The sequence below is a fragment of the Trematomus bernacchii genome, unplaced genomic scaffold, assembly GCF_902827165.1.
Source record: "Trematomus bernacchii unplaced genomic scaffold, fTreBer1.1, whole genome shotgun sequence".
NCBI lineage: Eukaryota > Metazoa > Chordata > Actinopteri > Perciformes > Nototheniidae > Trematomus > Trematomus bernacchii.
The window spans coordinates 14,087,227-14,102,144 of record NW_022987582.1 but is presented as its reverse complement, the minus strand read 5'-3'; the positions used below and the strand labels follow the sequence as shown (position 1 = coordinate 14,102,144).

General features: G+C 40.5%; 1 protein-coding gene across 1 annotated transcript in view; it reads left to right on the top strand.

Annotated features, from left to right (window-relative positions):
* Positions 1-14,918, top strand: part of LOC117480740 (furin-like protease kpc-1) — a 188,891-nt gene that overhangs the window by 118,594 nt on the left and 55,379 nt on the right. The window contains exon 13 of the mRNA XM_034128181.1: positions 12,911-13,024. Within this exon, the coding sequence (XP_033984072.1) occupies positions 12,911-13,024 (114 nt within the window). The remainder of the gene's footprint in view (positions 1-12,910; positions 13,025-14,918) is intronic.

Below are 14,918 nucleotides of genomic sequence, written 5' to 3'. Positions count from 1 at the left end.
CCAAAAGACAGCAAGATAAAAAAGTCTCCTAACAGCTCCACACAGATAACCTCTCATATTAATACATGAAATAAAAAGAAATGTCATATTTCCCCCACTTTTTTAGGCTTGACTGGCCATTTTCGGTACATCATCTTGTTGCTTCTTCTTCTTCAATATTTAGGATTGAAAATGTGTCTGTATGTGGGACGAAAACTAGACAATAAATAAAACGTGTAAAGCTTCAAATGCATACACATGACACACTTGATGTCCTTAAAAATGTCCTAAAACGTATACGCCTTACCAATAAACCACAATTCTATCTTCTGTTCATTTGCATTTCCTATGTTTTAAATATTTGTTAACTTATCATAGAAAACAAGTCAATCAGAAAATGCACTTAGCAGATGTTTATGAAATTGCTGTCTTGGAAAGGAATCCTTCCTGACATGATATGAAGACTTTCAGCTGGGTAGTTGATATGGCAGCATACGGTGCGGATACAGCATGGCACGGAGCCTAAATGTGCGTACGCTGTGTTGTGGTCTGTGTTATCAGGATAGCGTTCAGTGTCACTGTCTATCTGTCTCTCTGGCACTATGTTGGCTGTCTGTCTGCGTTCCCATCTGACTCAATCCATCCGTCTTGACACCTGTCCAACAAACCATCAGGGTAAATCAATTCTGCGCTCGTCCTGTTAGTCACTCTTTCTGTCTCTGACTGTTTGTTTGTTCACTTTATCACTGTGTCAGCCGCTGAGTCTGGCACTTTATGTTTCTTTCATCCATTCATTCATTCTAGTCGATCCATTTGCTCTGAGGGAGCTCAGCATTAGAGTTGACATTTTACTTTTACTTTTATCCCACCTTTCCTGCTTAGTTTATTCGGGCTGTCAGTCATCCCTACCGAAGCAGTTAAACTATATAAAAAATCTTCTAATGCCCTTTAAACCATTGGACATCAACGACATCCGGCTCTAGTGCTCCATGATTACTACATGTAAAGTGATGGAGGTCAACATGGGATATCCAAAACAAAGATACATGTCTTGTTACGGTAATAAACAGGGAGGCTGTGGCGCAGTGGACTAGTGCGTTGGTGTTCGGATCAGGGGAGCACAGGTTTAAACCCCACTGCAGTCAGCATGTCGTTGTGTCCCTGGGCAAGACACTTCACCCCAAATGGCTCCTGTGGGGGTTGTCCACAGTATTGAGTATGTAAGTCGCTTTTGATGAAAGCATCTAACAAGTAACATGTAATAGAGTGCCACAGTGACGCATCCTAAAACCCGGAAGTAAGCTTCTTCCGGTTCCCTCGACAAAAAAGCAATGCAATTTCTCCATAGGATTTTGGAAAATAGCTGGAAATAAGGTCTGTGGTTGACACACATTTATGAGACGGATCACGTTTTGTTCAGTCGGATAATCTCCACATGTCTACCCTACTTTTATAATTTTTGAATCATAAATCTAATCTATAGATTTATGATCGATAGATTTATAATGTAATGTAATACATGTTGTCAATTACATTTTTTGTATGGCCTCTGAATAATTGAAATATAAAGAAATATTACAGATTATCTTATAAAGCAGTGTTTTCTATTTGGAACTCATGGTGAGAGTGGATTTATTTTGTACTATGTCCCATACTAAACTGATAAACGATGGTATTAACTGTTATTTTAATTTAATTTATGTAAGGGCTAACTCCAAGTCTGTGCCTAAATTGTGATTTTCTTTCTAATGGCTAGCAGGGGACAACTCCACTGGTTTAAAAAATAAGTCAGATTTTGTAGAAGTCTTTGAAAGAATTACCCAACATTTCACTTTATTTATTTACCCAGAAAGCATTTTCCAAATTATTTTATGCTCCCAATAGCAAGTTTTAAGCCTTCTTTAATAAAGAATGATGTTCATTTTGTAAATGATATTCCCATTTGGAGGTAAATAGTGTTGAATAAATAGTGGTTATTCCATTTTGGATGTTGGCAGTGTTTTAGTCTTAGAACTTTAACACAGTGTGTTTTCAGTTCATGAAAACTAATTGAAACATTTTTGGTGCCCTAAAAACGTCTCGGTTGTACTTTGTTCCCCCCCTCCAGTCTCACTTCTGGTTCCAAAAAAACAAGATGGCGACTGCCAAAATGCCAAACTTGAGGCATCAAAAAGGTAGTCCACAAACCAATAGGTCTAGTCACAGTGTCTATGTCCGCTTCTTATGATTAATATATTTGATTACATATCAGAATAACACCATTTCAACTTAGGGCTATCAACAGCACCCAAAGAAAAAAACATTCAGTAACTGTTGACTCACTTCCGCTCTCCCACTTCCTCTCTTACTGCTTGTGTCCAATGACTGAAAAGGAGAAATAATGTATAAAGCCTTCTCTGCAGGGAGTTAAGGAGTAATCAGCCAGTGATCTCAGTGGGGAGAGAAAATGGAAAAGTGAATCCACTTGCTCTAATTGGTCTTAACTCAAACACTCATGTGCCAGACATGCACGCACAAAGACACACACACACACACACACACACACACACGTCCTCAGTTAGGGCGTCTCCTGCGCTAATGTTGTTTCATTCGAAATGCACTGAAGGTCACTGGCATGCATTCCCTCCTACAGCAAATATATAGAGTTTGGCTATATGACTTATACATGATAATACTGCTTTTCCAATATTAACTGTGAGACTCTCTTTGGCATTTTGTAGCATGTCTTTTTACATCAGCTCATCTGTAAAGCCGGATTCAACAGGTGTATGTTGTGTTTTTGCTCTGTCATACACGGCCTACCTAATCATGCTATACAAACATCAAGGGAAGCTATAAGTTAATTTAGCACATGTATGTAAAATAGCATGCATTTACCTCCTCAAAATCAGTCAAGGTTTATTTATAAAAAGTTACATTGTATTTTCATGTCAACTGATAAATATAATTAACTAGCGATATCATTAAAAAAATCACCAAAAAATACATATATTTTGCCCATATTTCGGTAGGGTGCACATACTGTACATACACAAACAAGCAGAATACATATTTATGTTATTTAAGAACAATTGTTATTATTCATATAATTATTATTGCCGACATTTGGACTGCATCTTCTTTTACGCAATATTAATAATGATATCATTATAAAAATCTCTCTGTCTCTCCATGTATGGAAGTATTTACTTGTGTTTACTAACTTACCTGTCGGGTAATAGAGTGTTGCAGTAATGAGTCCTCAAACCCGGTAAAATACTTAGTTTTGAACTATTTTCAGTTCCCTTGTCTTAAAGTCACAGTTTTTGTATGTGTTTTTAAGTCTGAAATAAGGTATGTAGTTAACACCAGCTGAAAAGAGTTTCAAGTTTTTTCTAGAACATAAAATATGTCGGTAAATACTCCACTCTTGAATGTCTGAAGCTTCTATGTGTCATAACATGGCTGTTGCTAACAAGTGACTAAATGGGACTACTTTAGGTGGTGATGACCACTCCTAACGGTGTAGTAGTTTAGTTTCTAGCAAAACGTTAGCTTTCTATTTTTGCCAATTGCATGTGATGTTAATATAAAGATTATCAGGCTGAATGAAATGTTTTAAGTATCATAAACGTGTGTTACCCACAAAGCAATATACTGAAATCTGAAGGGAAAATCTCATTGCCTTTTGACGAGGGAGCCCTTGCAATATCAACTTCTGGGTCTGCCTACAAAAAGACATCATCACAGCACCAGTCCAATGAACCTGATAACTGAACTGCTGATCCATGTATGCACTGAAAATAAAATACACAAAACTGTAAAAGAATAAAGGGAATCCACATGCACAGCTGTTGCATTGTATATACACAGTGATTTATATAAAATCACATACAAACAGTGTAAGTACACCATTTGTCATAAAAGAACAGATATAAACATTCATCATGTGTATTGATCTATCATAAGAACCCAATCATTTATGTGTTTTAATCAGTGACCCAGTAATAGAACATAATTAAACACACACACACAAATACAGAGATACAGATCCAAAGCGTCACAAACACACAAACACACATACACACCCAAACGGTTGCTTGTGTACACACTTACTCATTAACCACAGGAATCAGGGCTACGCCGGTGGAGTGTATTTAAAGGAGATTGCAGGCATGCAGTTATTGGACTTGGCCTAATTGATAAAGCCATTAGTAACACTTGTTCAGATAACATGGGAGGAATCTCAGTCTGCTCACAGTCGCTCCAAATGGGTTCACTTAGGCTTAGAGTGCAGCACATTAAGAGAAGATTACAGAGCGATGTGCGGCGTCTTACCAGTCCATGCCTCGCTACTGTGAGATTAATAGAGATGAACTAAGGACAGAGAACATTGGACACTCTGTATGTGTGTGTGTAGCTGTGCAGCGGTTAGAATTCTGTGCGTTTAAATGAGTGTTTGGATGTTTTCATGCATGCATTTACATGTGTTTTTGTACAGTAAAGACACAGTGTTTGACATGTCATCTCGTGTGTTGATATATGTTCACATAATGGCTTCTACTGTGCGTTGTTCTCTATATGTGGTTGTTTCTGTGCTTCTCTGTAAATGAACATCCACATGTGTGTTAGTTTCTCTGCCTTTCAACTAAAGCCGCAATGTGGCTCTGCAGAAGATGTTAACGCAAAGTGTCCAAGCAGAAGATGTGCATCCTGGGGTTTAAACTGCTGCTTGTCTGGTACAAACACATCACCCACTGCTGACTAACAAGCTCCACTGTTAGTGATGTCTACTTCACTTCCTGTTCAAATAAAAAGAGATGAACAGGAAAATTGGACATGCTGAGCCTCAGTAAGGCAAGCATTAGGGTGATGTAAACCCATCAATCTCTTTAAATATGGCCATGATACATGATTGAGCTGATGAGGGCTCATATTTGATGCTACTCCTCATGTTTAAATTGGACCTTTTAATGCCACAAATGCACTTATATTCAAGGATGACCTGATTCAGTTTGAATCCACGTTTTTTCCACCAAAACTCAGGGTAACAGTGCTCTTTTTGCAAAAATCGTTCCGATACCTACGTTTATTTTCCCTTAAAGGGGACCTATCATGCAAAATGCACTTTTTGATGTCTTTTACACATAAATATGTGTCCCCGGTGTGTCAGGGAACTCACGCAGCGCCAGAAAATAAAACCCTCTCTCTTTTCCTCCGTACCCACATCTCTAAAAACGGGGCTACAACGGAGCTGATCCAGATTTGCGTCCGATATGACGTAATATCGGAAATGTGGACCCACGGCACTCTCAGAAACGTTGCTATCAGAAACAATGCCCGACTGTTTAGGACGTAATATGGTTGGTGTTTACATTAGCATCGCTAACACTCAGAGCTAACCTGTACTGGAGAGCATGTGTGTGAAGAAGCAGGAAATAAAAAGGAACTCACCTTGTGGTATAACGGGCAAGAGAGAAAGCCTTTGAGCTCCATACTCTGTTTCAGAAATAATCCTTGATGATCCATGATATGGCGTTTCATCACCGCAGTATTTAGTTTAGACAGTAGCTGCCGGGTCCCGTATGAGCTCAGCCCCCTCCTTTTTTATTTTTTTAAAGCTTTATACCCAAAATCAGCACTTTTGAAACAGGAAGTGAAATAGAGGGATATGAGGCATGGCTAGAATGGGTGATCTGTTTGGTATTTTGAGCAAAACACTTCATAGATATGTTTTTTATATATTTTTATATATCTGAGACCTATGCTATTGCCTAAAAATAGCACTTTAAACTGAATAGTTAAAGTGGACCTATCATGCTATATTTAAATGATATATTGTAGGGCCATACCTATATAAGGTATATTTATACGTTTCTGTTTTCAAAATACCAAACAGATCATGCATTTTAGCCATGCCTCATTTCGCTCTATGTGCTGTTTGCTGTCTACGGGTCTGATTCTGCTGACCACGCCCCCCTGCAGGAGAGGGGAGACGTGCTCTGATCAGCTGCTGGGCTGTCAGAAGAGGGGGAGAAAAAGAGATCTCCGTCCTCCTGTTTTATTATATAGAGTCGTTATTCATTTGTTTTAAAGCTCAATAAATAACAAAGAAGACCTTTGACCGGCACTTTTCTAATTTTGTCCAGAAGATTTAAACTTTAACAGACATCTTGACCGGCGAAAGAAACTGAAACTGAAACTCTGCCGCACGGTCCCCTCGTTCCTTGGAAGAGGCGGAGAGGTGGGTGTTTGTCATCTGCTGGTGGACTAACCGGAGAGAATTACAGTGCTTGCCTCGACGGGGAGGGATTGCATTGAATTAAAGCAGCGGGAGCAAACGCTTGCCTCGGGGAGGGAGAAAAAAAGCCACAGCGGAGAATAAACAGAAGGGCAACCATGGCAACCATGCGCGGGAAGTCTTCTTCGCTGCTTTTGTGGCAGACTACAGCGCCACGTACAGGCCTGGCATATGTACTACAGCGTCTCCAGCGCTTTCGAGCGGCAATGGCCAGCCGTGGCCCAACCCCACATTCCCCTGATAGGTGGAGAGTTGGCCCAATAGCCGTAGTGCCACTTCTGTGACGTCATAGAAGTGTTCAAATCTGGATCAGTCTGTATCAGATCCGTTGCAGCCCCTTTTTTAGAGATTTGGGTATGGAGGAAAATAGAGAGGGTTGTGTTTTCTGACACTTGGTGAGTTCCCTGGAACACCGGGGACACATATTCATGTATAAAAGACGTACAAAAGTGCATTTTGCATGATAGGTCCCCTTTAAACAACGCAACACTTCCAATTTTCCCTCCAATGTTGGTTATAAGTTATCTTGCTAAACGTTCGATGATGTAACATCATTCCCAATTTCCGTGCCATGTATCAAGCTTGGTTAAACAGTTTCAAACAATATTCAGGCAATAAGTGCAGGATTTCACATAACATTTCAAGAGCAATTAAGCACAGGAACAGGAATGTGGATTGGGGAGGTTTGACCAATACCCTTTGCTCTTAATGAGATAAATGTTGGTGCTGATACCGATCCAATGCAACTGTCCTTCCTAGGAAAAAGAAAGCCAATGGCCCAAAGCAACATATTCTGTCATTCAAGAGTCCCAAAGAGTTCGTAAAAGTCCCAAAGAGTTCATAAAAATAATAAAGGACGAAGTCAGGTTATTATTACTAAGAAAGAAGTATTGCAACCAGGACATCAACGCTCCTTTAACTTTAATAAAGTGGTAACTTAACCCTAAACCATCCAAAATTCTAAGCCTAGAACACCCAATAACAAAGTTACACCAAACCTTAACCAAAGCATTGTCCCAAAATAAGAAACATTTCTTTTTAGCAGTGGTTTTTCTATGGTTGAGGAAGGCATTTGCTAATAATGTCGCCATGGAAATGGTAGCATCAGCTCAAAAAAAGCTTCCGTGTCATTTTAAAGGGCAGTGACAAACAGGGTTTTGGAGGGTTCCCTACACATATTATTGGTTTCTTCCATACAGTTATAATGCTCCACTTGAACTGATTTGTACACTAAGAAAAAATATATATATTCAACCAATTCAAATCTCTGTAATAGCATTGATGAATACTGACATAAACAAATCAAATCAAAAGAACCTCACATGAAACTAGAAATGGACAACATTGACTGGATGATATCTGATTTGCAAAAGGCAATTACTGCAAAGCCGACTGATCCCGTGTTACATATGTTCATTGTACAGCATATGCAAACACACAGTATATCGAATCAAAGGATTATGTGGTCTGTGCTCCCTGCAGAATTTCATTTTCGATGGTTGTTTACCAGAAAAGAAATGTGGAGTGTGATGCTTCTAAATGATCGGGAGCTGACAGTGTTTTCCTCCGAGTCCTGATCTCTCCCTCTTTTCTCACCCCTTCATCTTTCTGTCCCCTCCATTGCCCATCTTTTGCGTTTCTCTCCCCTGGGCTGGACACTTTGTCCTTGCGCTCCCTGTCTCCTCCTCCTCCTCCTCCTCCTCTCTGCCTAGGCCGAGTGCGAGTGATAAATTATTCGTGGGCATGCTCCGAGGGCCCAGGGCTGCTCATTCCTGCACACAGAGGACTAGCATTGATCCGGCCTGTGGTTCAACTTAATTGGAAACCCAGTTACACCAGCTACAGACACACTCCGACACACACTGCACACACACACACGCACGAACATGCACTTGCCATCTAATGTAAAGCCCCGTTAATACACACATACGCAGCATTGTACAGTAATACACCCGTGTATAGGTGCGCAGTTATTACAAATGTCAACATAATTATACAACACACACACACCGACACGCATTCCCCACATGCATTCATGCATTAAAGTGTTGCAGAATTAGCATCTGCCTAAGCATCAGCTACGGTGTGTATTTTTTATGATTCCCAGTACATAATGAAGTAGTATTTTGCCCACACGTGTTTCTTATGAGCCACTGTATACAAATACAAACACTCCAATATTAAAACGTAGAAATTCACCGAAGTGCATGAAGTGACACACAGACAACTAGATGTTTGCAAATCTTTGAACACACACACACACACACACACACACACACACACACACACACACACACACACACACACACACACACACACACACACACACACACACACACACACACACTTTATAGTCACTAAGCCTGCATTCTAAGCAGCACTAAAGAGGAGTAACAGTCCACAGTGGAGCAATAGGCCCAGGGTTATCGATTGGACTGAGACACTGACTATCATACAGCTAATAGATTACATCAGACACATCGGAGCGGCCCAGTCAATGAGGCCTGATCCTATTAACTGGGGATTTGTAAACAGTTGTGTGCTCACTGTGACGGCTGCTGTGCTGCTTTGTGAGCCTTGGCGAGGGTCTGGAGGAGGCTCGTATATCAGTGCACCCGGCCCCAATCTGCTGCCAGCCCCAGCCCAGCCGGGGTCATGGGTGTGCTGGACAACATGCTTTCATTTTATTGTCTTTGGAACAGGGATGTCGTTTTTCTTCTGTATTGGTGTCAATCCTTCAGAGGTTTAATGTTGTAGTGGTATTTCTTGCATGGGTTGAATGTCAGTGGCTGTGTTCCAAATCGTAAACTAAGTAAGTCAATTAGCAATTACAGTATACTATAACCAACAGACTTTTACACTGGAGTAGAGAATAGTTTTGACATGCATGATGACTTCATGGTGTTAGCTTGAGCCAAATCAAAGGAAAGACTTACTCAGGTTTGCAGGCTAAAGTAACGACTGTACAAATGGCAACATGTTGCTGGTTGCTAGCATCAAAAAGGTTATGGCTCAAACTTTAAAACTTATCACATACCAGATGTATAACTATGTAATCTAAGTATTGGAATGACACACATAAAAAGTGCTCACATTTCTAGCGTATTCTTTAAATTAGATAAGGTGGATATGTGTCTAAGGTTTTGTGATGCCCATCTCATCAGAACAAGGAAGAAAATGTTAGGGTGACTTCTCTCGTAAGCTACCATTCCACTGTAGATGATCCTTTAGTTTATCCATCTGGTTATCGTTAATTATTTTTTATTTTATCTAACAGAAATGCATATCCGGCTGTTGGGGATTTTTAGTAACCTCAACTATTATACGTTATTTTTAATCCAGTTTTAGTTAAAAGGCATTGAGAATTTTTTTTTCTTATCAATGTGGTAACATTATTATTACGTAGCTTGAGTCAAATCAAAGGAAAGACTACCTCAGATGTGAAGCCTAAAGTGACTACATATTGCAAAATGTAACTGATCAATGTTATTTTTTATTAAATTAATGGGGTCAGTGGGTGATGAGATCAGATGAAACCCAAATATTGTACTTTCACTGTTAGTAAACGTATGACTTCACATGACATTGCTGACCTTTGAGGGAAAAGGCTATTTTCATTGCACACGTTTTGAAAATAGGAAAAGCATGTTCATTAACAATAATATTAAGAAGGGCTCTCTATTCAAGTGTTTGATGACCATGAGACAGCACGGACAGTTCAACAGCTTTGAAACTGAACAGTGCATGGTCGATAAATGTTTTGGTAAAAAGTGTTCAAATCAATCAAATCAAATCAAGTTTTATTTATATAGCACATTTTTAAACGATTTTTGGTCGAGCCAAAGTGCTGTACATATAATAAAAATACCCTACAGTAAAGACACTTTACAGCAAATACAACAGCACAGTTTGTTCAGAATATCAGTATGAGAAAAAACGACACTCTCTGTCCTTAGACCCTCACATCGTACAAGGAAAAACTTCCAGAGAAAAACCCACATTTCAAAGGGAAAAATGGGAGAAACCTCGGGGAGAGCAACAGAGGAGGGATCCCTCTCCCAGGACGGACAGACGTGCAATAGATGCCGTGTGTAAATCGAAGAGATAATACATTTTACAGCGTAGGTAGACCGAATGTTTGGAAATGCATGTGTCTGTAATAAGAAGATGAATCCACGAAGATGTCAAAAACAATCCTGTGGGAGCCTGTTGGTACATATTTATCTTGCTTTAGGAAATAAATAGTGCTCTGATTTTTGAATTCATGCACATTTTGTCCCTAAAATCGATCAAAATTGGCTTAAAGAAACTTGACTATCAATTTGGCCATACATTTCTTTCAAATTGGTATTTTTGTGAGATATTGAAAAGTTTGTTTGATCATCAGCTGGATTCATATTTTAGCAGAATCATGTTCTTTGCTAACTAGCAGGTCACCAGTGTACAATAAAGCCTTTTATATTCTAAAAATTATGAAAGGTTTATAGGTGTATGAAGGTTTATATTTAAGTGAATCACTGTAGCATGTAGCAACTAATTAGGGGGATAACAGTTAGAAGAAACACAAATTAACCCTGGGAATTGTCTGAAAGGATCCTTTGCTTAGCTTTTATTTGTTCTACATGAGCTGCATATCATATTCCATAAATAGTAGTTTTGTGTTTTCCTGCAGCCAAACACAACCAAGAGGAGGAGAAAACACATGGTCCACTATTGTTACAAAGCGTTAGTGCAGAGGAATAAAGTGCCACCTCCTCACCAGTGAACAGCTCAGTTCATCTAAAGTCCATTACAGCATAAGCAATACTTCAGTTTAGCCAGCACCACGATGGATGCTGGTCGTTGTTTTTTTCTTTAGATTAATTTCGTGGCCTAAACCTATTCACATGTCCCTTCAGGGTCTGTGCAGCAAAGAGGAGTGAAAACACAGAGGCAGAAAGAGAGATAGCGGTAAACTGGGTTCTCAGGCAGCGCTGTGTTTTTAAGAGCAAAACGACTTTTCCAAAATAAATAGATCTGTGTCGCGGACTGCTAGGAGAGAGAAACGCCCTCGGTTCAATAATTAATTCCCGAGTCGAGGGTTTTGGAGAGCCGCTGATTGGGCTGATTCTTTTTTTTTTATTCTGTTATGATACAAAGGAGGCCGTTTGAAGTAATTTGTCCCAGAGAGAGCTGCTTGGAATACCATACATGCTTTGATTTAGCAAAGCAAATTTAATTTTGTTTGCTTTATGCAAACCAGCCAAGGCCGCGGGGGTTTCTCTGATTCCACCAGAGGGGTGATGGTGGTGGTGGTGGTGCTGATGATGGAGGTGGGGGGGTTGCACATAACAGAATCACGCTGCTGCCACTAATATATAATACACACTCATACACACAGCGCATGCAGTGAGCGGCAACAGTTCAAGAGTACAAAGCCTATTCCCCCACACACACACACACACACTACAATCCCTTTGAAATCAAAGCTTAAAATAATTGTTTGTGCGTTGTGTTTTGTTTCACTCTATCCGTCTATTATTAGTGTTACTGGTATTATTCCTATCATGTTGTTTTAGCTGCCTGCTCTCGCTGCTTGCCGGGGTTTTGTTTTATGCCGCTAATGAAAGCTTCTCTCCTCGCTTTTGTTCTGCTTCGGTTTTTTTCCAATACGTGAATGGAATACATCTGTTTATATCTGTGCCTGATATTTCCTGAGACACCCAACAGCACAATAATGAAGAGGCTACTTGTGATTTAGTAGTTTGTGGAGATTTTCTTTACATGTGCAAACCCTTAAAGGTATACCTTAACGAACGTGACCAGACATTCGTGATGTATTGCAGTTATGTCATTAACGATAGAGTCTTTAATTACCTTTCTTCTGTACCATACTGTCCGTGTACAGATGTTACGCAAACAGTGGAGGTATTTCATCTCCGAATGAGAGAAGGCTATTCAGAACAGGTGGCAAAGCGGTTTTCTCATACTCCATTCAACTCATTTAATTTTTTTTAAAGGAACAATAATGAGTGGATAAAGCAGAAAAACCCAATTTCCTTTATGCTTTTTATATCCCGCAAAAGCCCTCGTTGACGGCCCTTTGGTCTTTTGTTATAGAAAACTGAGCTAATATCCTCCAGCTCTCGGCGCAGTTTAAAGGTCTTAATTGGATTCCATTAGTATATTGCTTGACATGACACTTGAGTCCGCTCTATTAGAATTCCCCTGCCTGGGATTAAAAATAATACTTTTTTCTGCATTCCACTCTCTGGGCTCTTTTGTTACATCTCAAATATTCTTTGTTGGATTCACTGTTTTTCAGTGACACCATTATTAAAACCGTGAGCTTGACTTAAACAGGTGCTTTTATGTCTAGAGGACTTGCTGTAAAAAGGCATGGCATTGTCTCATCGCTGCAGTTTATGTATCAATAAACCTTAGAGGTAATACAGTATGAGGATAACTGATAGAATGTGCTGTAAGCCCCATAATAAACTCCTCCATCCTGTTTCTGTACAAGACTAGAACCAAGGTTGGGCTCCTTGCTGCTTTCTTTTCAGAGCATCACGCAGTGTTGAAGTGTTTCCTCTGTGGTTTCACGCGGTGTAGAACAAGGGCCAAAGGAAAGGTGTGTTTGATGATTTCTGTGTTTCATGTCTCCTGCCCCAGTCCTGAGCTGACGTGGAGGGATGTTCAGCATCTGATCGCCAACACAGCACAGATCCCCGACCCCAAAGAACCTGGCTGGAACATCAACGCGGCAGGATACCATGTTCACCATAGGTACTGTGCTACATCACATATTTTTGAACACACATATTGGGTATGATTTTTGGGGTTACTTTCCTAGCATTCAGCCAACCTTCTAATGGCGAATATTCGCTTCGCTCTGATCGCTCTTATCGCATCGCTCTAATCGCTCGAGTTTCACCGCGGCTGTCAGCTGTGTTTACTCGCATCATTCAAACAAGACGCGCTGGCTTGGGGGCTACAACTACAACAAAATGAACATATTTTACCGTGATTTAATTGTAATACACGTTTCAAAATGATGCCGAAGTAAAAACATACTGATGCCGGTTAGTAACAACCATGAATTAATGCTTTGACAAGTCTGCAGACAGACGGCAGGTGAAAAACCTTTTAAAATGCGTCTTTTCTGAATGGAGATCAGATCGATCAGGCTAAGCTAACGTTGTATCTGCTCCGTCCACACTCACAACAACGGCCTACAGACATAAATAAACCAGCGACTGTATTCGCCATGACACAGACAGTCTGTGGTTTGTACTTGTTTAACTTTTGTCTAGTTTCTGAACAGATATGAGGAGCTGTGAGCTCTGTGTGCTAACAGCTAACGGCTGATGTTTTGGTTTTCTGGTTCAACGTCAGTGACGGCAGGCTGAGATCCTCACCGCTGATTGGCTACCGCGAGATCGCGTCATGCGAATTTGACGCTTGAGTTGAAAAAATGTAACGCGAGCGGTTGTCGTGGCCCCCTCCAATCACCTCAATCGCGCCGCAGCATTCGCATCAGCCGCTTCATGCGCGCCGTCCGAGCGAATTCGCGTCTGTCCACATCTCTGCATTGACTTTCCATGTAATCGCGCCGCCCCCAAACATCGCATTGCATCCGGTGTGAATGCAGCATAAGTGAGACTGACATGTAAACTGAACTAATCAATAGACAGATCACTTTTTGTTCTTTAAAAGGAAAGTGATCTACCATGCTAAGCTGAAACCCATGATTAGTCATTGCTATGGCTATCTAAGAGACATTAGACAATCATGGTTGTGCACTTTTTAAGTAATAAATCGATATTTTGGAATTTGCTAACTTTTTGTTGCGTTTTCACAGAGTTACTTAAGATTTAGATGATATAAGTCTTATATCTGAAGAGTAAATATAAGGTTACAGACAGTAACAGTTTAGCTTAGCATAAGTTTTTGAAAAAAGCTGGCCTGACTCTCTCCAAAAACACAATGATTCAACAACCAGCTCCTTTAAAACTCGTAATATCTCATATGTTCAATCCATTCAAACTATTTATTGGCCAGTAGCAGCAACACCTGTATGGTTTCCTGGCAACCACAAAAGACTTAAAGGGCCCATGTCATGCTTTTCCGGTTATTACCCGTCCCCTTGTGTGTTATGAAGGTTTTTATGCATGGAAACGGTGTGCAGAGTCACAAACCCTCAAAGTACACCCTGTAGCGAGTAAAACTCTAACACAGAAAATACCTCCCCAAAACGCCTCGTTGGAGATACGTCATTGTCCATTTGATTCTTCCATTTCGTTCCGGGTACGGCATGATGTCAAGCCGTACCCGGAACGAAATGGACCAATCCGTGGAGCCGTTACGTTACGTCCGCGGAGCCGTTACGTTAAGCCCCCGCTGATTGGTCCAAATTGACCAATCCACGGACTTCCTCACACACACACACACACACACACACACACAGTGCAGGCAGCTCTGCTGATTTCTCCTCCCTGGCTGCAGGCTGATAACAGACAGTTGGGATCGCGGCAAAATTCTCTCTGCAGACCCATTCTCACAGCGTTTATCAACCTTTTTCTTACTCAATATCAAGCCACACTTATTGTTTTTACTCGCTCAGCGCGATTCACAACGTCCCGACCAATCAGAGCATACTGTGCTCACAGGGAGGGGGGGG